This window comes from Pristis pectinata, chromosome 25, assembly GCF_009764475.1.
Source record: "Pristis pectinata isolate sPriPec2 chromosome 25, sPriPec2.1.pri, whole genome shotgun sequence".
In the NCBI taxonomy this organism is placed as follows: Eukaryota; Metazoa; Chordata; class Chondrichthyes; order Rhinopristiformes; family Pristidae; genus Pristis; species Pristis pectinata.
Window position 1 is genome coordinate 26,335,898 of NC_067429.1, and position 22,419 is coordinate 26,358,316.

The 22,419-nt window shown below is 42.6% G+C and overlaps 1 protein-coding gene across 2 annotated transcripts in view; it reads right to left on the reverse strand.

Moving 5' to 3' along the window:
- The window catches only part of LOC127583081 (myosin light chain kinase, smooth muscle-like), a 61,905-nt gene that overhangs the window by 35,021 nt on the left and 4,465 nt on the right, over nucleotides 1–22,419 (reverse strand). The window contains exons 2-4 of one of the 2 annotated variants that reach the window (XM_052038823.1): nucleotides 6,418–6,534; nucleotides 4,788–4,940; nucleotides 3,211–3,414 (exon numbers count right to left, since the gene is read on the reverse strand). In XM_052038823.1, coding sequence (XP_051894783.1) covers nucleotides 3,211–3,414; nucleotides 4,788–4,940; nucleotides 6,418–6,534 — 474 coding nt within the window. Of the gene's footprint in view, nucleotides 1–3,210; nucleotides 3,415–4,787; nucleotides 4,941–6,417; nucleotides 6,535–22,419 lie in introns of those variants that run through there. The other variant, XM_052038825.1, reaches the window with a different exon arrangement.

The following is a 22,419-nucleotide window of genomic DNA, read 5'->3' on the forward strand; positions in this document are numbered from 1 at the left end:
GTAACAGGTCTTCCTCGGTCTACAGAACGTAAAGTAGACTGCCTGCCATACCTAGCTCAGATCACACCAACATGCTCATAAATCCACCTAAAATTAGTATTTGTAACTTAGAAGGTCTGGAGAAAGGAGAAAATCAGAGTATGTGAAACTAGTGAAGGGTATTCCTTCCCTACTCCAATGTATTGGGCCACCTCTACTTGTTATTTACTCTCTCCACTGGCCAACATCATTCTTCCCAAAAAGCCACTGCATTGTTCGAGAGCCAGGTTTTCCATACAGTTGAATGGCTTCATGAAAAAGAAAAGCAGCTTGACAGTCAAGAGAAACTTTTAAGGATGCAAATTCTGAGGGGATTATCGGCGAGCAGGTTGGAACGATTAGAGGTTCCATGCATGAATGATAAAATAAATGGAAGCCCCACATGACTGAAGTTATGTTCATATGACTATAATGACAGAGAATAGCCTTGATGTTAACTCTGTTCAAGCTGAAAAGCTCCTTGATGTCTAAGCCTAAAAATTGATCCAAGGTATTAGGATACAATTTCTCATGTGGAACTCATCAATTTTATCACCTTTGCTACTAACTTCCACCCTGCCCTCAGATTCACCTGGACCATTTCTGACACTTTTTCTGGATCTCTCCACTGACATTTGCTATAAACCCACCGACTCCCACAGCTACCTTGACTACACCTCCTCTCACCTCGTCTCCTGTAAGGCTGCCATCCCTTTCTCTCAGATCCTCCGTCTCCACCACATCTGTTTTCACGATGAAGTTTTCTGTTGCAGGACCTCTGAAATGTCCTTTTCCAGGAACACAACTTTCCCTCTACTGTAGTTGATGGAACCCTCACTCACATCTCCCCCATTTTTAGGAGGTCCGCTATCATCCCCGAACCCCAAACAGAACAGATAAGAGTTCCCTCAGACTTCACCTTTTTTCCCCACCAGCCTAAGCATCCAGCATATCATCCCTTGCCATTTCTGCCAGCTGAAACAGGATCCCAGTCACATCTTGCCCTCCCCACCCTTTCTGCAGGGACCACTCTTTCCATGACTCCATGCTCCACTCATCCCTCCCCAGGCACCTTCTTCTGCAACCTTAGGAGATACAACACTTATTCCTACGCCTCCTCCTTCACCACCATCCAGGGACCCAAACAGCCCTTCCAGGTGAGGCAAAGGCTCAAGTGCACCTCTCCCAACCTCATCTACTGCATTTGATGCTCCCAATGTGGCCTCCTCTACATCAGCAAGACCAAGGTACACTAAGCGGCCACTTTGTGGAGCACCTCCACTCTGTCCGCAACAGCCACTTTGAGCTTCTGATTGCACGTCACTTCAACTTTGCCTCCACAGATGCTGCTTGACCCACTGTCAGAAATTTGTTTTTTGCTCCAGATTCAAGCATCTGCAGTCTGTATCTTGATTTGAAACTAAAAGCTAGCTTTCTTATGCTGACAGGATGGGGTAGGTCCTTTGGCTAAATGGATTTAAGACTAATCAAATGGATTGTCAAGATATATTAAGTGTGTAAACACAAACTGGCTCCTCTAAAGTTCAATAGAATTTTGCCTTCAGGAGGACTGGAGTGGTTGATGTGGAAGTTGTAGACTGGGTGGTATGAACATAAGTCAGTCATCTTACCTGGTGGTAGGGGAAAGTAACCCAATGTTCAGACTCCCTGACACACGTGCAGTGCAACTACCAACAGTCATTTGCAAGATTGATTATCATCTATAGATTTGCACAGCTGTCAGAAAAGAATTTCACAAACCAGTGACTCTTCCAGGAAAACTGTTTATCTGGGATCACAATATCCAGGCCCTGGAAAATGGGGATGGAACCCCACTCACAGCTTATCTCCCCACTACAGCTAGAAACCAGACAAATGGAAAACTTGATGAAACTCAGTCTAATTAGGGAAACCAAAATAAAAATCCTCCATGGCACCCCCCAGGAGATCCCAGCAGCTTAGCGAATAGCATTATATACACAGATTGTGAACCAATGTAGGATAATGCAGGTATCTATGTTTCTAAGTAAACCTTCATGAGGAAGTTTGAATTATTTTACTACCACTTACTTATTGCCAATTACAGTGTGGCATTCTCCATTGATCTACTACAAGTTCTTGCAGCTACCAGCATTTAGCCTAGCAGCTGCATTCTCTGAAACCACCTCTTGGGTGGACACACAACAGTACATGCCAAGTACTTCCAGCACCTGGTTGACTACTGTGATGGGAAGTGGGGAGGGCCAGGGGGACGGAGGGTGGAGAATGCAACTAGTGGGTCAACATGACCTAGAAAGGCTGAAGACAACCAACTTCGGCAGGGGATAGGTCATGCGAGGAATCTCTATAATAATGACAAGAGCATAGTCTATCAATGCCTGCTCTTGGGCGAAGTTTGCAATGCAGGCAAGTGGCTGTGCCCACTCCGTCTGTTCCTGTGAGCTGAAGGAAAACTAGATGAAGTCTTTCCTCCTTGGTTTATAGAATTTGAGAGATCTCCTTAATGCAGCAAAGTGACAGATCAACTAGGAAAAATCACAAAGCTAGGAATTTTAGTGTGACCATGACCGGAGCCTCCGTGGGTAAACAAAAAAGCCCGCATCTGGGCACTGCCGAGGTTCTATTTAAGGCCATAGGAGGTCACAAGACAAAGAGTCCGGTTAGCGAGTTGGCCCTTTAAAATGTATAGTTTTGAACAAAATGTGGTTATTCTGTGAACAAATTAAATCCCATTTTTCAGTTCAGTAAGGTTGAAAACTTTGCTGGAGTCAAAGTTTGGTTATTACAGTATCATTGTGGTCATATATGGGAGGTAGATTCTCACCAGTAAAAAGGTAGTAGTGCCAACAAAAGCCCCACTGTAAAGTCGAGAGTTGAATTCCCTGCCAGCAACTAACACATCAAGAACTTTGGCCAAAGTTCCTCTACGCTGAAAGAAGCCCATTTTCAACTGCACAGCACCCGTTCATTTTTGGAGCATTGCAAAGGGACTTCTTAGCTAAAGTGTCAGCACCTATACAAAGCATACAAAATGAGCATAACATTGGAAAGTAAATAAATATTTAAAGGAGGGAAAAAGTGAAGAGGCATATCTGGCTGGTTGGTTTTAATTGTAGGTGCATTCAGTAGCACAGGTCTCTCCACACAATAACTGGTCATTTCAGCTGAATATGACTAAATATTAATCATTACCTTTAGGAAAGCTTCTGTTCCTAGTATTTTGGTTCACATCTTCTGGATACAAAAGACCAGTTGAAAATTGAGTTGTTTCATCGTGGGGCTGCAAGCTGTAACCTTTTGCTCCATGTTCCGAATGGGTCTCACTAAATCCTCTGTCGCAGTTAGTACTTCTCATCTGTTTGGGCAAATGTTTTGACTGTTGAAGGGTTTCAAAGTCTGTTAAGCAGAGGACATATCTTAGTATTCACCACAATCTGTTCTTACAATCCTAAGCAAAGAGAAAATACTAGACCTTCCCTATCTAAAGCTACTACACCACCCCTTTTTGAATGGCTATTATTGGATGCTATTTTTGTTTGCTGTAGATTACTGTCTGCATTTATGGACCAGCTGTTCACTTGTGAGGATCACCAACGGCGATTAGAGGATTGGTGAGCTTTTTTGTGCTCCATCTGCTCAGAAAGAGACACTGAATGAAACAAGGCAGCAGCAGATTGGTATCTGAAGAGGATGACAGGAAGGAGTCATGCAGCTGTGGCACAGGTGAAAATGAAAAATTAGCAATCTAATATGACGAAAGAATGTTTCTCCTGATAATTCAGCTCCAAGAAACGAAGAGCTCTAATCCATGCTTTCATATTCCCTGTTTTGTGCGAGGGTCTAAGAGCTCTAGAGGTGGCCACAGACAGGCTAAGCACAATGAGAATTTACAATTGAGGCATTAGAGGACCAGTCAATGGTGTGATGAATAGATATGACTTCATATGGGATAGAATACACATGACAGAATTAAGTTTGAGAGTTTGGGAGTTTGCACTGGTCTGGAGGTAATCAAGACCAGGGAGATGGGGTGTGCCAAGGACGTAGACAAGCAATGTCACTGATGAGGGTGCAGGCTTACTTCGTTAGGGAGAGTGACTGGAAAACAAGCTGAGTCTGGGGCTCAACTGGGTCACCAAAGTTGCTCAATATTGCAAAGTGCTTTCTCACAACTATTAACATAATCCCCGTTTGAATGAGGATGATGTGGCAAGTTATGTAAAAACTAAAACAGTGCAGATTTAGAGGACTAAATGTGCTATAATATTAAATGTTTCATAATTCAGATTATTAAAAAAGAATTGAACATGCATAAAATGGAGCAGCTGGTGGGGAAAATTTTCTTTTAATTCTCAACCACAGTCACAAACATTAGTTTACAGGTCATCCCTGGATTATGAACAGCCAATTTATGGATACCCCTACATAAAAACGTGCTCCATAATTTTATTAAATTCAAAAGTCCGACGCACATACATATGTTCATTCCTAAGAATGGCAGAACTGGTTTTTCTCTCTCCACTTTTAGTAATTGTACTTACTTATCAGTTTTATGTGCTTTTGTTCGCATTTGTTACAATACTGTGGAGGTATGGTTATCATATCAAGTGACTTTTGTGTCTTTTCCAACTTACAGACAAAATCAACTTCAGGACGTCCATAACAACTGAACCCCTTTGTTACCCAGGGACAGCCCATACTTCTTATAAATCTATATCATTCACTTAGCATCAATCATTGGACTAAACACATCCGCATTTCTCACTTACCTCGAATTATCACTGTTGCACTGCTTGAAGCTCTTCCCAAGGTATTTTCTGCAACACACATGTACACACCTGCATCTTCAGGCAGACAGTCCTCAATCACCCACTGGGCAACACCATTATTGAAAGAAGCTCTGCCAAACTTTGCAGCTTTACCTGAAACAAACCAGGTGGTGATCAGAAATAATGCCTATTAAAGAGTGTCAAGTAGCATGCAATTCACTAATGATACCATTTAAAATTAATATAGCTTCTAAATATTGGAAAAATTGAGAATTTACTGCTAACTCTAATTGTAGAAAAGCAACACGCTCTCCTGAGTTGTTCAGACCCATTCTTGAATTGAGTGACTGCATTTGCATTGCCACCAAATCTGTGACTAGTATTTGTGACCCACCCAATCTGTACTGCTGGTGATCATTCACCTGGACATTGACACAATATTTAGCAGCCTCATTGGATGCAATCAATTGTCCAATCAATTGAATGTTCCTGCAAAGCACAGAAATTACAATGCTTCATCATCCTCCACTATTGCTTTAGCACGCACTATTGCACCTGCTATATGGACAAAGCAAAGCACACAATCTACCAGTGGTATTAATGTGCCCAGGCTATTTTTGCCTCTGTTAAATTCATGTGCCCTTTCATTAGTCATCCCAAATATCAAAAACAGAAATTAGCAACTTAAATATTGTAGACTTGATACTTAACAGCCGTTGAAGATCCCCACCTGGAAATCAGTCAGTGATAAGTGGGGAAGATATCATTTCTGACCTGATGAAGGGTCCTTGACCCAAACCATTAACTTCATTCCTTTCCCCACAGATGTGGCCTGACCTGGTGAGTATCTCCAACATCTTCTGTTTTTACATTGTCACTGACCTCTCAGGATTCTTCAGTGGCCTCACCAAATAGTAAATTCATTTCTTTTGAAAGTTCCCAATTGAAGCTAGCTAAAGCCTTCACAATAATTTCATGTATCATTCGATAAATAGATAAATTGTCTAATTCAGTTGCCTCAGGTACTTCGTAGTAGTGAATTTAACACTTATGGACAGAAGGCAAGCAGTATTCATTAATGTAACTAATGATGACAAAATTTGCAAATTCGCCTCACAAGAACTGTAAAACCATTCATTGGCTTTCAAGTCCTAGAACACCTTCAGCAACAGCATTGCCTAAAGTACCTTCACCAGAAGGTCTACTATGATACAAGGCTACTGCTCACCAGTGCCTTATCAAAGGCAGTTAGGGATAGGCAATAAATACTGTCCTCCAGAGTGACACCCACATCTCAAAATATTAATTAAAAAATTTGGGTGATTAATCCTCAGGCAAAATAGGAGACGGCAGTCACAAGAGGATTGAGGAAATTCAACCTTTAACAAAGAAATTATAGATTATCAGCCAATTGCCAAATGCAGTCACTTAATATGCAAGCATTCCGACTGAAGCCATTTCATGTGTCCAGCATTCAAACTGGGGCCAAGTCTTATACTGCTGTCCTTTGACATTAACTAATGACCCTTGTGACCCCTGGTCATCAGAACTTTGAATACTTATGAGCTGGTCTCCAAAATCAGCATTGCACTTGAGTGTTTGAACACTCACTGCCAGGGATCACCCTCACCATTTAGAAACCAGGAGATGGTGATTGGAGTCATTCCATCAACTGTGCCCTGTAGTACGATGGTGCTGCTTTCGTCCGCAGTGACATCTATCAGGGGCTTTGTGAAAACAGGGCACGCTGCAAGCACATAAGAGACAGGAGAGTTAGTAAAAAAAAACACATAACGAATCATGCAATACTTAAATGGAACCTTGCATCAGGGTTCCTGGAACTGACTGAGATAGTCAGTGAGGCCTATTTATGTTGTTGGGTCTTCCTTTTTAGAAACCACTGAGCCTTACCTTTTATAGCTGAGACAGCAGTAGTAGGTAGAAGGAACTTCAACCCATCAATAGGGAGTGCACTTGCCCAGTGCAGGGAAACTTTTGAACTTCTTGAACTACTATTGCCAATAAATGCTTTTTAAATTGAAAGGCAGTTTTTCCTTATTACACAACATACATAAGTTAATAATTATAAACAAGAATTCCAAATTTATACATAAAGTGGCTGGATTTATTCCTAGAGGATACACAAAGGAGTTATTTTGACATCTGCCAGGAGTCCAAGAAGCAGAAGCAATCAAAGTCAACTGTGGACTGAATAGCAGGGTGAGGATAGTAATGTACCCAGGATATCCGAGTGTGAAGTTAGTTGCCAACAGTGGCTGGATTTATTCCGAGAGGATTAATCCTGTGGCACTCAATCACATGACACATCTCCACATTTTGCCAATCTTATACCCCTTGTTATTCTCCCCATTTCCTACAAAAGTCTATCACAGAAATACTCCCAAAACGACCAACTAACACACCAGTAACTAATACACAAGAACTTATAAACAAAGGCTGAAGAATTTATAATTAGCCAATAAGGAAATGGCAGGGAATTAAACAATTACTTTGTGTCTGTCTTCATGGAAGAAGATACGCAAAACCTGACAGACGTATTAGAGAATCCAAGCTCTTGTGAGAATGAAGAACTGAAATAACTATTTATTAATTGAAAAATATTACAAGAGAAGATGGCCTTATCACAAGGCCAATAAATCCTTGAGATTCACTGAGCTTGAAGGTCAATAAATCCCAAGGACTTGATAATTACATCCCAGACTTTTGAAAGAAGTGGTTTTAGTGATAGTGAATCCTCTGGTTATTATCTTCTTCAGTTTTATAGATTCTGGAACTGTTCCTGTGAGTTGGAGGGAAGGAAATGTGACCCCACTATTTAAGAAAGGAGGGATAGAAAAAATAATGAACTGATGACACATTAGCACAACATCAGTGGTAACAGAACTAAGGAGATGATAACAGAACACCTTTGAAAGAAAAAAAAGAGGAAAAATCATGTTTGACTAATCTGCTGGAGTTCTTTGAGGATATGACAGGTAGAATAGACAAGGGAAACCAGTGGTTGAGATGTGCTTGGATTTTCATAAGGCATTCAATAAGGTCCCACTCAGGAAGTTGATGGACATAGGTTATCAGACAGAAAAAGACTGGGTATAACAGATGGTCCTTGGGTGGGCAGGCTGTGACTAGTGGGGTACTACAGGGATCGATGCTTAGTCCCCAGCATTTCACCTTGTATATCAACACTTTGAGAGGACCAAATATCTTATTTCCATGCTTGCTGACAATGCTACACTAGGTGTGTGTGAGTGCAGAGGACGATGTAAAGAGGCTTCAAAGAGAACCGGACAAGCTGAATGAGTGGGCAGATGAAATACAACCTGAAAAAATGTGGTGTTATCCAAATGTAATAGGAAAATGAAGGATTTGTAAAAGTGTGAGAGATTGGATAGTGATGTTCAAAGATATCAGAGTATGCTTCTGTACATGCCAAAGCAGTGAGTGATTAAGAGGGTGAATGGTATGTTAATCCTTATTATGAGAAGATTTGAATACAGGAGTAAGAAAGTCTTATTTCAATTGAAAAGGGCCTTGGTGAGACAGAACCTGGTGTATTGTGTGGTTTTCGCCTCCTTACTTAAGAAAGGATGTACCTGCTCTAGAGAGGGTGCAGTGAGGATTCTCCAGGCTAGTTCCAGGTTTGCCGAAAAAGGATTGATCAAGTAGACTGGAGCCACATTCTCTAGAGTTTATAAGTCTCAGACAAGATCTCATTGGAGCATACAAAACCCTTTACTGTCTCAACAGGATGTTGCCCCTGGCTAAAGAGTCTGGGGGACACAGTTTCAGAATAGGGAGAAGGCCATTTAGGACTGAGATGGGAGAAATTTCTTCACAGTTTGGTGAACATTTAGAACTCTCTACCTCAGGGTGCTATGATGGCTCAATAACTGTGTTCATTCAAAACACAGATTGATAGATTTTTAGATACTAAGGGGATCAAAGGATATGGGAATAGTGCAGGAAAATGGCAGTGAGATAGAAAATCAGCCATCGTCTTAATGAATGGTAGAGCTGGCTTGAAGGAACGAATGGCCTCCTCCTCCTTGTGACGCATGAACATATTCAATTATCGATCATAAAGGCCAGCTGCACTGCACCTGAAAGGAATCGAAAAATTCTTGCTCCACATTTAACTTGTGACACGTTGGCTGTACAACTGTATCTGCTGATTGTCACGTCCAGAAATCTGAATTTCGTTTGGTTGTAAAACCATGAAAAATCTTTAAATCGTATTTAGGCAGCGTCGTTAGATGGTTCAAAACTGATACTTTCATTGCCACTAAACACTTTAGACCTGGAATTTCACTGGGAAAACTAGTGCTTCCATTTAACCTGGAGCAGGCGGGTAGATTGGACTTCCACCTGCAAGTATGGAAACCTCCACAACTTCACACTCCCACTCCAGACACCAAGAGGAACACAACTCGAGAGCACAGTAGAGGAACACTGCCAAACAGCTATCAGACTGTTCCTGACTTCCATGTTTGTGCACGTATATGGGGAATCACAGACTGGTGGTATTTGCCCGGGGGAATTCTGTGTTTACGCATGAACTGTTAGCATTTCCTACAAAGCAGCGTGATTGTTTGCAGTGACAGTAATTGGTACTCGCTTGCTTTGCAACAACAGCCAGAATTGAACTCAAGGGGGGGGGGGGGGGGAAATCAAGGGTGTGATATTTATAGAGCAGGTCGTCATGTGGATATTGACGGAAGCTGGATGACCAGCCAGATGAAAAGTCGTTCAGAACCAAACAAGGAAATAAGAACAAGAGGGTCCATAAACGGCAGGCAACAGTGGCCAAGTCACAGACACACTGCAGACCAAGCCTTTTCATCTTTCTGTACATTTCATCATGTTTAAGCCCAACTTGCTGGCAGTTTCAATGGATCGCTCCAACATCCCAAGAATAAAATGAAAAACATGTCCTTGTGAAAATACATACATTCTAAATACAATATCGTACTATAGACATCAAATCCACAATCAACTTTTAAACAATATCATTCACCCAAAATGGAGATTGGGTGGAAGACACACAGTATTAAGAGTCTAGTAAACATCTTATGTTTGGTGTGCAATTTTATAACATTTCAAAAATAAAAGGGCAGGCACGGTAGTGTAGCGATTAGTGTAACGCTATTACAGAACCAGCAACCCGGGTTCAATTCCCACTGCTGTCTGTAAGGAATTTGTACGTTCTCCCCGTGTCTGCGTGGGCTTCCTCCAGGTGCTCCAGTTTCCTCTTGCATTCCAAAGACATACGGGTTAGGAAGTTGTGGGCATGTTATGTTGGCGCCGGAAGCGTGGCGACACTTGCGGGGTGCCCCCAGAACAGTCTACGCAAAAAAAGATGTATTTCCCTGTGTGTTTTGATGTAGATGTGACTAATTAAGATATGTTATCTTATCTTGGGAGTGGACTTCATGAACATCCTAATGTAATGGCAGGTTCCAAGAGGTCAAATATGTGACTGTAGCAGAAGTGCAGATTCCTTACTTGTACAAGGAGAAAGGATGGGTTATTTTACCTCCATCTCTTCTGGACTCCTCACTTGTTTCCACATCTAACCTCCTGTGACTGCTAGTGCTTCAGACACAGAGGATCTACAGCAAAATCCAGGACAATATACCTTACGTGATACCCCCAATTTTTAATTAAATTTCATTATTCATTGAAACAGGTCTGTACAGAGCACCTAAACATGGCACGGTGCAATCCAAGTTCTGGCCAATGTTATTTGGTATCTACCCTCTACAGCAGAAGAAGGGCACACACGCCAAACATCTTAACAGATGTTGGCTAACCTACTCAGATTTTCCACAGTTTTATTTTTAACTTTACTGTTAATTAACTGAAGATCAGAACCAACAACCATAAAATTTCACCATTTAAATGGGAAATTAAACATATTAAATTGACAGCAGTTGCTGACCAAACATTTGAGGTTAAAATTTACCGCACAGGTCCTTAACTGAAGAGAATCACATATTCAGTCTCACACAAATGACCTTCAAACTTCATATTAATTGCCAAAATACCAGGCACCTTCCAAAGCTTCATGTTGTGTGTAAATAAACCTTCATCTTTTCAAACATCACTGAATCAAATTTAGATTTTGAAGAGGTAAATTTAGCAAAGGAACAACGATGACTTTCATTGTAGATTGGTTTGTCTGGGAAATGTAATATGATCCACACGGTCACCACACAATAATCCAACAACCATTCCTGTTACTAGCCCACTGCTGTAAACTTTAGTAGTGCGTAAGGCCTTGGACGCTACTGAACGAGCATTGCAAACTTTTGCAGTAGGGGTCCCAGGCCAGGCCAAGCCAGCTTTGGGGATACAGGCAGAGGGCTTGGTTAGAAGTTGGGAAGGAGAGGGCAGCACAATGGCACATCTGGAGGAGCTGCTACCTCTCAGTGCCAAAGACCCAGGTTCCGTCCTGACCTTGGGTCCTGTCTGTGTGGAGTTTGCATGTTCTCTCTATGACTCCATGGGTGCTCCAGTTTCCCCCCACATCCCAAAGTTGTGCAGGCTGGTAGTTTAGTTGGCTACTGTGAATTGCCCTTGGTGTGTAGGTGAGTGGTAGAATCTGGGGAGAACTGATGGAATGTGGGGAGAATAAAATAAATGGAATTAACGTTGGATTAGAGTAAGTGGGTGGTTCATGGTGGAGACGGACTCAGTGGGCCGAAGGGCCTGTTACTGTGCTGTATGACTCTATGGTGAGAGCCCAGGCAATCAGAAGCCTATAAGACAGGCCACGGTGAGCAGGCCCCAAGTTGACATGGTTAACCCACTCAAGTGGAAATTACATCACTTGCACCAGAGCCACTTACACTGCGAAGTAGCTGGTCAAATTTACAGAATGGTCCAAAAACAACCCAGAAGGTGTCTCCACATTAAGTACACTGTGTAGCTTTGAAGTAAGCAGCAACATGCGGTCTAATTTCTAGGCTTTTATTTCCAACCTATTCAATACTGTCAAACCCTCAGGCACAGAATATGCAGTAAACATAAATGAACATCACTGCTGCCAATGTACTGGAGAGAAACACTGCAGTAAACACCTCACATCTCACTTGGAGGGCCACACCCTTTGAGTAATTTGCAGAGAATCTGCCACAGTATCACTTTTCACACAAGATGTTAGACTTCTGTGTTTATTGATGAATTTATGAGGCCATTTGTTTCTGAAAGCCAGAACTGGAACCACTTTCTGCTGTTTCATCCCTCTTGCTTATTTAAATTTCTGGTTCTCTACCACTCACTCAAGGACCTTAAACATTTTCTTACTGAGATATCATCACTCCTTCCTCTGTCAGTCTTGCTTCAATCGAGTTCTCATCCTCAGCCCCCATCTCCAAGCCGAGTTTATTGCTCCCCAATCCCTCCTTGTAAACTCCCCAATCCATACCTGCAGCCATTCCGTGAAATATCTCACGTACTATCTCAGATGACCCCACTGCACTGATCCGATCGCAGCAAGGTTAACATGATTAGTCAGGGAATCACATGAACAGGCAAGAAATAGAGGGATATGGACCTTGTGCAGGCAGGTGGGTTCAGTTTAGATTGGCATCATGGCTGGCACAGACATGGTGGGCCGAAGGGCCTCTTCTTGCACTGTTCTGTTCTACGTTCTATGATTACTTATTTACGGTGCTGTCTATCCATGTACCATCCTTATATCTTGTGTTCCCTTCTGGAACAGTCTAAGCTATCTCCTAACTCATTTGGATCTGCGCTTTCAATGTCTCAACTAACCTTTCTGCAGGCACCAAACCTGCTCGAGGTGGTACATTGGAGCTAATAGAGCTGCTGCCTCACAGCTGCAGTGACCCAGGTTCAAACCTGACCTCCAGTGCTCTCCTTGTGAAGTTCGGACAACCTCCCTGTGAATGCCTGGGTTTCCTACCACATCCCAAAGACGTGTGGATTGGTAGGTTAATTAACCTCTGTAAATTGCTCCTAGTGCGTAGATGAGTGGTGGAATCTTGGGGGGTGTGGGGAGTTAATGGGAATGTGGGGAGAATAAATGATTAGTTTCAGCTTGATGGTGAGGATGGACACACTGGGCTGAGAGCCTGTTTACATGCTGTATGAATCTGTGACTAAGGCTAGGACTTGCCCAATTCCCCAGTGAAATCATTACCCTTCTCACACTGGTTGTTCCCCAACACAGCTTTCACCTCTGCTGACTGAAGTTCAAGTGATATGTGGAACAGCTGGTTTAGTTATTCACCTTCAGGTGAGCCCAGGCCTCATGAAGCATGATTGGGCCTTGGTCTCGACTGGCAAAATTGTCCCTTCCAAGGTTGTCTTGTATTAGAAAGATCACTTTCAGCTTCCGTTCTTCACTGCAAACCATCTCCTCAAAGAGCTCTCTCCATCTCATCAACAGTAAAGACAAGGCGCTCATGGATGAGTTTATTACTAAGACTGAAACCATCAGTCAGCAGCCTTTGCAGATTTCTCCCCCCCTTCCCTTGGTCCTTCCTTCCCTAGTCTGAAACTTATATTCTTTACAGTTTTCTCCTGTTTCCCCTTGTGTCTTCTTCCAACTCGTCACAGGGTCAAACACTCAGAAAAAGGCCCTTCAGCCCATCAAGTCCATGCTGACCGTCAACCACCCATTTGCACTAATTCTACAACAATCCCACTTCATTTCATCTCCATGGGATCACATCCTGTTGCCTCAACCCTATTAACACCAACCTGGTGACCACTCAACTTTCATGTTTCAATCTTGACCTCACAATCTGCCTTGCATCTTACCATCTGCCTGACTACACTTTCTTTGTAACTGTAACACTTTATTCTGCATTCTGTTATTGTTTTCCCTTGTATTACCTCAATGCACTGATGTGATGAAATGATCTGTATGATTGGCATGCAAAACAAAGTTTTTCACTGTACCTCAGTAATGTGACAATAATAAGCCATTTACCACTAAAGGTTCTTTTCCCTCTTGTACCATCTCCCTCTAGTCAAATCTTACCCCGTTGCTCTTCTCCCAACGGTGCTGAGGTTGAGAGGGTTGAGAGCTTCAAGTTCCTGGGAGTGAACATCACCAACAGCCTGTCCTGGTCAAATCACATAGATGCCACGGAGAAGAAAGCTCACCAGTGCCTCTACTTCCTCAGGAGGCTAAAGAAATTTGGTTTGTCCCCTTTGACTCTCACCAACTTTTATCGATGCACCATAGAAAGCATCCTATCTGGATGCATCACGGCTTGGTACGGCAACTGCTCTGCCCAGGGCCGCAAGAAACTGCAGAGAGTTGTGGACACAGCCAAGTGTATCATGGACATCACCTTCCCCTCCTTGGACTCTGTCTTTACCTCTCTCTGTCTTGGTGAAGCAGCCAGCATAATCAAAGACCCCACCCACCCGGGTTATTCCCTCTTCTCTCCTCTTCCCTCAGGTAGAAGGTACAGGAGCCTGAGGGCACGTACCACCAGACTTAAGGACAGCTGCTACCCCACTGTGATAAGACTATTGAATGGTTCCCTTATATGATGAGATGGACTATGGCCTCACGATCTACCTTGTTGTGACCTTGCACTTTATTGCACTGCACTTTCTCTGTCGCTGCGACACTTTACTCTGTACTGTTATTGTTTTTACCTGTACTACATCAATGCACTCTGTACTGACCCAATGTAACTGCACTGTGTAATGAATTGATCTATACAATCGGTATGCAAGACAAGCTTTTCACTGTACCTCGGTACAAGTGACAATAATAAACCAAAACCAAAACCAATACCAATACCAATACCAAAACCGACTCTCAGCACCACTAACTCTCCATCTCCAAAATCCCTGGTCTTCTCTAAAGTCCTGAAATGTCTTGGAACTTATGAAATTCATACCCGCCTTATCCAAAACTCCTGAATGGAATCCCTGCAGTTGGATTTCCACTCCAGCTGAAGTAACTGAAGAGCTCAGATTAAAGTAACAAATGCTGTCCTGTGCGATTGTGACAAAGGTACGCTCTCCATCCTCATTATTCTCAACCTGTCTGCTGCCTTTGATGTCACATTCTGCTCCAAAGTCTATCCATCATTGTTCAGCTGGGTGAGACCACACTCACCTGACTACATTCTTCAATCAATCAGAACCATGGAATCACCCGCAATTGCTTCTCTTCCCCTGGCTGCACCAAAACACTGGTGTCCACAAAACACCCATGTTTTTCATCCACATCCTGCTGCTCGACCTAGTTATCCAAAGCAATCCATGTACCATAGAACCATAGAACAATACAGCACAATACAGATCCTTCGGCCCACCATGTTGTGCCGACCTTCAAACCACACCTAAGACTATCTAACCCCTTCCTCCCACATATCCCTCTATCTTAAATTCCTCCATATGCTTATCTAACAATCTCTTGAACTTGACCAACGTATCAGCCTCCACCACCACCCCAGGCAGCGTATTCCATGCACCAACCACTCTCTGGGTGAAAAACCTCCCTCTGACGTCTCCCTTGAACTTCCCACTCATTATCTTAGAGCCATGCCCTCTTGTATTGAGCATTGGTGCCCTGGGAAAGAGGTGCTGGCTGTCCACTCTATCTATTCCTCTTAGTATTTTGTATACCTCTATCATGTCTCCCCTCATCCTCCTTCTCTCCAATGAGTAAAGCCCTAGCTCCTTTAGTCTCTCCTCACAATGCATACTCTCTAAACCAGGCAGCATCCTGGTAAATCTCCTCTGCACCCTTTCCAACACTTCCATATCGTTCCTATAATGAGGTGACCAGAACTGGACGCAGTACTCTAAGTGTGGTCTAACCAGAGTTTTGTAAAGCTGCATCATTACTTTGCGGCTCTTAAACTCGATCCCACGACTTATGAAAGCTAACATCCCATAAGCTTTCTTAACTACCCTATCCACCTGTGAGGCAACTTTCAATGATCTGTGGATATGAAGCCCCAGATCCCTCTGCTCCTCCACACTACCCAAAATCCTGCCATTAACCTTGTACTCCACCTTGGAGTTAGTCCTTCCAAAGTGTACCACCTCACACTTCTCCGGATTGAACTCCATCTGCCACTTGTCAGCCCAGCTCTGCTTTCTATCAATATCCCTTTGTAAGCTTCGACAGCCCTCCACACTATGCACAACACCACTGACCTTTGTGTCATCTGCAAACTTGCTAACCCACCCTTCCAACCCCTCATCTGTCATTAATAAATATCACAAAAAGTAGAGGTCCCAGAACCGATCCCTGTGGGACACCACTAGTCACAGCCCTCCAATCCGAATGCACTCCCTCCACCACAACACTCTGCTTTCTAAAGGCAAACCAATTCTGAATCCACATGGCCAAGCCTCCCTGGATCCCTTGGCCTCTGACCTTTTGAAGAAGCCTACCATGTGGAACCTTGTCAAATACCTTACTAAGATCCACATCTACTGCACTACCCTCATCAATCTTCCTGGTCACCTCCTCAAAGAACCCTTCACAATGCCATGCTGGCTGTTCCTAATCAGTCCATGATTCTCTAAATGCTCATAGATCCTATCTCTTAGAATCCTTTCTAACAGCTTACCCACGACAGACATAAGGCTCACTGGTCTGTAATTCCCTGGACTATAGCTACTACTTTTTTTGAATAAGGGGACACCATTCGCCACCCTCCAATCCTCCAGTACCATTCCCATGGACAACGAGGACTCAAGGATCCTAGCCAATGGTTCAGCAATCTCCTCCTTCACCTCACGAAGCAGCCTGGGGAATATTCCATCAGGCCCCGGGGACTTATCTGTCCTAATATTTTCTAACAGCTCCAACACATCCTCTCTCTTGATATCTACATACTCTAGAATAGTCATCAGCATCATCAAGACCCCTCTCCCTGGTGAATACTGAAGAGAATTCTCTGTATCACCAGTATCACTTCTGATGACACTTATATCCAGTTCCTCTTGAGTAGAAATTTTTCTTGAACATTAGTAAAATTGAAACCATGGCCTTCTGTCCCTATCACAAACTCCTACCCTAAACAGATTTTTTGCAAATTTGGTGCCACCTTTAGCCAAAATGGGCAATGGGGCATATATCCATATCCATTTTCCAACTTCAACTCCTTACTCCATTTCATCTGAAGCCAAAACGCTCATCGATGCCTTAGCTATCTCTATTCCAACATTCCACAAAATGGCCCCTTATTCCACGCTTCATTAACACTGCTCTGTTTTAACTTGGACCACGTCCTGTCACCCATCATCTCTCTGCTTGTAAACCTTGAGCTGCTTGCTGTTAGACAACACCTCCATTTGAAAACTCTCATTCCTGGTTCTAAACCCCATCATGGTCTCATCCCCCAATGTCCAATTTTGTCCAATACACCTCATGTTCTGGCATCCGTGAATGTAATTGTTCCATCCTTGGCTGCCATGGCTTCAGCAGACAAGGCCACAAGTGGTAGAATTCTCTTCCAGCCTAATCCATCACCATATTAGTTTTCCTGCTTTAAGAATACTCCTTAAATCCTACCCCTTTGACCAAGATTTTAGTTACCCACTCCAATCTCACCTCCTACAGGCCAGAACCTAACCTTTCCAGTAACACTTCTATAAAGTGTTTTAGGAATTTTTGTTCTGTTAAAAGAGCTATATAAATGGAGTTTATTTTTCTTGTAAGAACATCAGAGTTTTCCTTTTGCTAATTAACTTTTTTTTGTTAAATCAATCATAATGAACTAAGAACACAACTCAAAGGCATGAGTAAGTACCTAAAAATATGAATAAACTGGCTAGAATAAGAATGACTGAAAACAGAGCTGCATCACTTCTGCTCGAAAGGTGTGATCACTGAGGTGAACCATTCCAATAATTACTCACAAGATCATCAGTGATAAGCAGTAGAAACTGAAAGACTTTTCACAAAGAGCACCCAAGGTTTAAAAATACTTAACCACCAATAAACGACAGATTTCTTTTTAAGCTAAATTCTAATAAATATGCAAAGTGAAGACAAAGTTACTACCCTCCCCACACACTCCACTCAGTCAACTACTCTGGTATACAAGGGATATCAATGGTAAACCCTCTAAAAATTTGTAACATGCTTGTATCTTGTTTGATTACTATATTCTCTTATAAGGTTGGTATTGGTAGTGTATTATTGTCACATGTACTGAGGAACAGTGAAAAACTTGTCTTGCATACCATTCGTTCAGATCAATTCATTACACAGTGCATTGAGGTAGTACAGGGTAAAAACAGAGTAAAGTGTCACAGCTACAGGGAAGTGCATTGCACGTAAACAATAAGGTGCAAGGTCAAACAAGGTGCATTGTGAGGTCAAGGGTCCATTTCATCATATAAGGGAACTGTTCAATAGTTTTATCACCGTGGGATAGAAGCTGTCCTTGAGCCTGGTGGTATGTGCTCTCAGACTCCTGTATCTTCTGCCTGATGGGAGAGGGGAGAAGAGAGAATGACCCAGGTGTGTGGGTTGTTTGATTATGCTGGCTGCTCCACCAAGGCAGCGAGAAGTAGGTGGTAGTTGCAGCGCTAACACAACAAGCAGTAAAAAGTGGAATACTGTTTGACTACATGAAAGAAAGAAAACTAAATTAAAAAGAACAACAATCTGAAAACCAATCTGAACAAATGCCACACAGGCACCTGAGAAAATCAACTTAACCTTCTGGCTGTAGCTGAACACACAGGAAAGAGAGAAAGAAAAGATTCCAGAACATCTCACGCAATCATGTCATTGTCAAGCCCACGCAATCGCCTTTGGCCAGACTCTACATTAAAGTTGTTTTCCATTCTCACATGTTGAGGCAACTGTTTTCAACTTTCTGTCATTTGTATATACTTGGAAGCAAATCTCAGCACTGTAATTTAATTAAGGGACTACGGTAAACAAGTACAACAAACTTGATCCCTCCGCACTTGGCTCATCTGCAATCTTTCTCATTTCAATAACAATCTGCCTTTAAATTCCTCTTACCAAAGTTTTCTCACACTTTCCCACGTTAAACTCTCTGGAATTCTCTGCCCTCAAAGAAGGTGGAGACCAGATCATTTGATATATTTACGGTGGAGATGGATAAATATTTGAAAGATTGGGGAATTAAAGTAGATGAGGAATTAAAGTAGAGGATCACATTGAATGGTGGGGCAGGCTTGAGGAGCCTGGTGGTCTATTCTTGTTCCTACTTTCTTATGTATTTGCCAAGATTTTGCCCACTCACTCAATCTATCTATATCTAGTTGCAGCGTCCTAATATCCTCATTGCAACATGCCCTCCCATCTATTTGCACATCAATTAGTTCTTCTTTAATCCCTGCTCAGGAAAGTCCATTTGATTCCTGATGGTGCACTGGAAGCTACAACTATACTTGCCTCATTCAGATGATATTGTTCAAAATTATGGTCAGAAAATAATGGCACCACCTCTAACCCAGCTTGCTAATCAACCTACTGTGGGGAATGCTACTACAGAACAATACTGTACCAATACTGGGCAGCACAGTGGCACTGCAGTTAGTGTAGCTGTTTCACAGCTCCAGGGACCTGAATTTGATCCTGACTTCTGATGCTATCTGTGTGGATTTTGCATGTTCTCCCTGTGACTGCTTGGGTTTCCTTTGGCCACTCTGGCTTCCCCCCACATCCCAAAGATACGCTGGTCATTAGGTGAAGTGGCCACTGTAGGTGGGTGGCTGAAGAGTTTGGAGGTTGGGGGTGGGGGGAGGTGGTGAGTTAATGGATATGTGACTGAGAAAAGCTTACAGGAAAATAGGTGGGGGAATGGGATTGATAGATTGCTCCAAGAGCTGGCATAGATTCAATGGGCTAAATAGCCTCTTTCAATGTGAGAAAATATGAGAATTTAAATACCCAATTAATAACTTATCTATCCTATCAACTAAATTCAAACTTTCCCTTCCACAGCACAAGAATTACAGTAAACAGAAGTGACCTCAATTAAAGTCAGTCCTTCCTTGCAATAATTAATCTGGTCAGCAAGTTGTATAAACTATTTATTCAACACTAGTATCTTGTTGTATCTCCATAAAGATCAAACAAAAGTAGCAGAGTTAAGAGCTGACCTTATTTTTGTCAGTGTGTTTTAAATGACAATGGCTGTTCATCAGTAGATTGCTTCTCAATTCCCTTCGATAACAATTACTTTGACCCTGATATTGTTTCTTTGGTTTCTCATTGACTCAAACTGACACCATAATTGCAAAATTTAATCTGATTACATGGAAGATGCACTGACTGTTGTAAAAGTCACACTGCATATATTTTGCAAATTGGTCAAAGCATTTTTTGTTTTACAAGAAGTTTGCAGGTTTCAGGAACCTTTGCAGAATTTGGCCCCTCAGCTGCCAGAGTCCTACTTTAATGGCACCCCCTCTCTGCTTCTGTAACAATCCCCTGTACAAAGCACAATTTTATGAAGAAGATGGTTTACAAGCAGCCTGCTCCAACACCTCAACTTCCTGCCAAATGGACAGGCCACTTCTGCAAATTTTTCCCTCACACTATCATTGGGGAAAGTGAAGGAGGAAGTACTTAAGTTCTGGTCTAAACTTCCTTCTGAAGCTATGAATAAAATGAATTTCAAGTGTGCAATGTGGGAAATTGGTCATGTTGCTGCATATTTAATATTCTCGCCATACCAACCATCTAATTGGCTGGTCACACTTGTCGTCCAGCTCATCATGCTTGTAGTCCAATCAGCTCGCTCTGCCTGCACCAATGCTGCTCACTGCTATCCAAGCGGTCTACTCTCCCACTGTTTCCCCAACATCACTGAAGGAACTTTTCTGTTCAATTATTTATCTAATGAAGCCATTGAAAACGTTTCCACCATTTTCCAGGCCAGACGTCTCAGAACAAAACCTTCTGTTGCTTCTGTATTCTTTTGCCAGTCATTTTAAAAAGGGAAGACACTGGATGTATTCAAGTTAGGCAGCATCCACAGAGGGAGAAATAAAGTTAACATGACATAAAGTGTTAACCATTTCTCTCCCCACAGATGCTGCCTGAGCTGGTGAGTATTTCCACTACATTGTTTTATTTCAGATTTCCCATATCTGCAGTATTTAATTATGGACAATGGACAGTTTTACTACTGGAAACAGCTTCTCATTATGTGCTTTCCTAAACAGTCCGTGATCTTGTACACCTCCATTAGATCTCAGTCATCCTTGCTCCAGGTAGACCACCCCACCTCCTCCATACTACCAAGGTCCCTCATCCCTGGAACCATTACAGTAAATTCCTTCTGCAAATTGTCAAGCACTTTGACATCCTTCCTGAAGTGTGATGGCCAAGCTGACCACATAACTCCAGATCAGACCTATTCAGCATGTTATAGTTTGGCAATACTCTATACTTATTAATAAAGACAAGAAACCAGTAAGCCATTCAGATCGCTGCTGAATTTGTCTTCCTGCCTTCAAACATTTCTACATTCCCCATCCCCGCTCTTTGATTCTCTAGAAAACTCTACCATCTTATTAAATGTCACTCCATATTTTCCCAACCCATATTTTTATTACCAAGTGTGAAGCAAGACATTTCCTATCATGTCTCACTGTTTCCTCAGTCAGTGCATGTACTCTGAAGACTGTTAGTTGCCTCATTAATTACTTCTGCCTGCAAATTCCACAATGCATCAATACTCATAGCGACCAATTTCTGCTTATGCCTGCAGGTTTGGGTTAATGAGGGAAGGGGCACTGGTGCCAAACATGTGGGTGAGTGGCTGGGGAACTGGGGAAACTGCAGGTGAGGGGAACCAGAGATGGCAGGAGGGGAGGATGTAATCAATCAAGGTGGGGATGTGGGGCAGAAAACACCAAGCGTGGGAGCTTAACTGATGATTCAGGTCTGTTTCACACTTAGCTGCAAGTCTCCGAGGTTGGTGCTGTGAGATTAAGACTATGTACTCCTGTCAGTGCTCTACAGCAGACGCCACTCCCTCCTTCTGCCATTCACTCCAAGACAACATGGTGTGCTTTCCCCTGCAATGCCCTATAAGATGTGCCACACAGTGAATTACACCATCCCATATGCAAAGCCTGTCAGAATGGCTAGGGTCAAGTGCCAAGTCAGATTTCACAAAAGGTATCATGCAATCAAATTTCTAACTGGACGTTTTTCATAACATATGTGAAATGCTTAATGTGTTGAAATTTTGAGGTCATTAATATACATCAATCCAAACCTGATCTTGGCAACACTACTATGAATCCTGACCATTGTTCACCAATAGTCTCTGCTTTCTGTTCCTAGGTCAATTTTGTGCCTACATACCTCCTGATTCTATAAAGACATGGGTTTCAATTCCGTCACAGGTCTTTGTACTAAGTCAAATTACAATAATAGGTGGTGTCGTAAACAGTGAGGACAGTTATCAGGAATTACAGAGGAATCTTGATCAGCTGGGTAAGTGGGCCGAGGAATGGCAAATGGAGTTTAATTCGGATAAGTGTGAGGTGTTGTGCTTTGGGAAGACAAATCAGGGTGGGACTTTCACAGTGAACATCTGGGCCCTGGGGAGTGTTGTAGAACAGACGGACCGAGGAGTACAAGTATGTGGTTCCCTGGAAG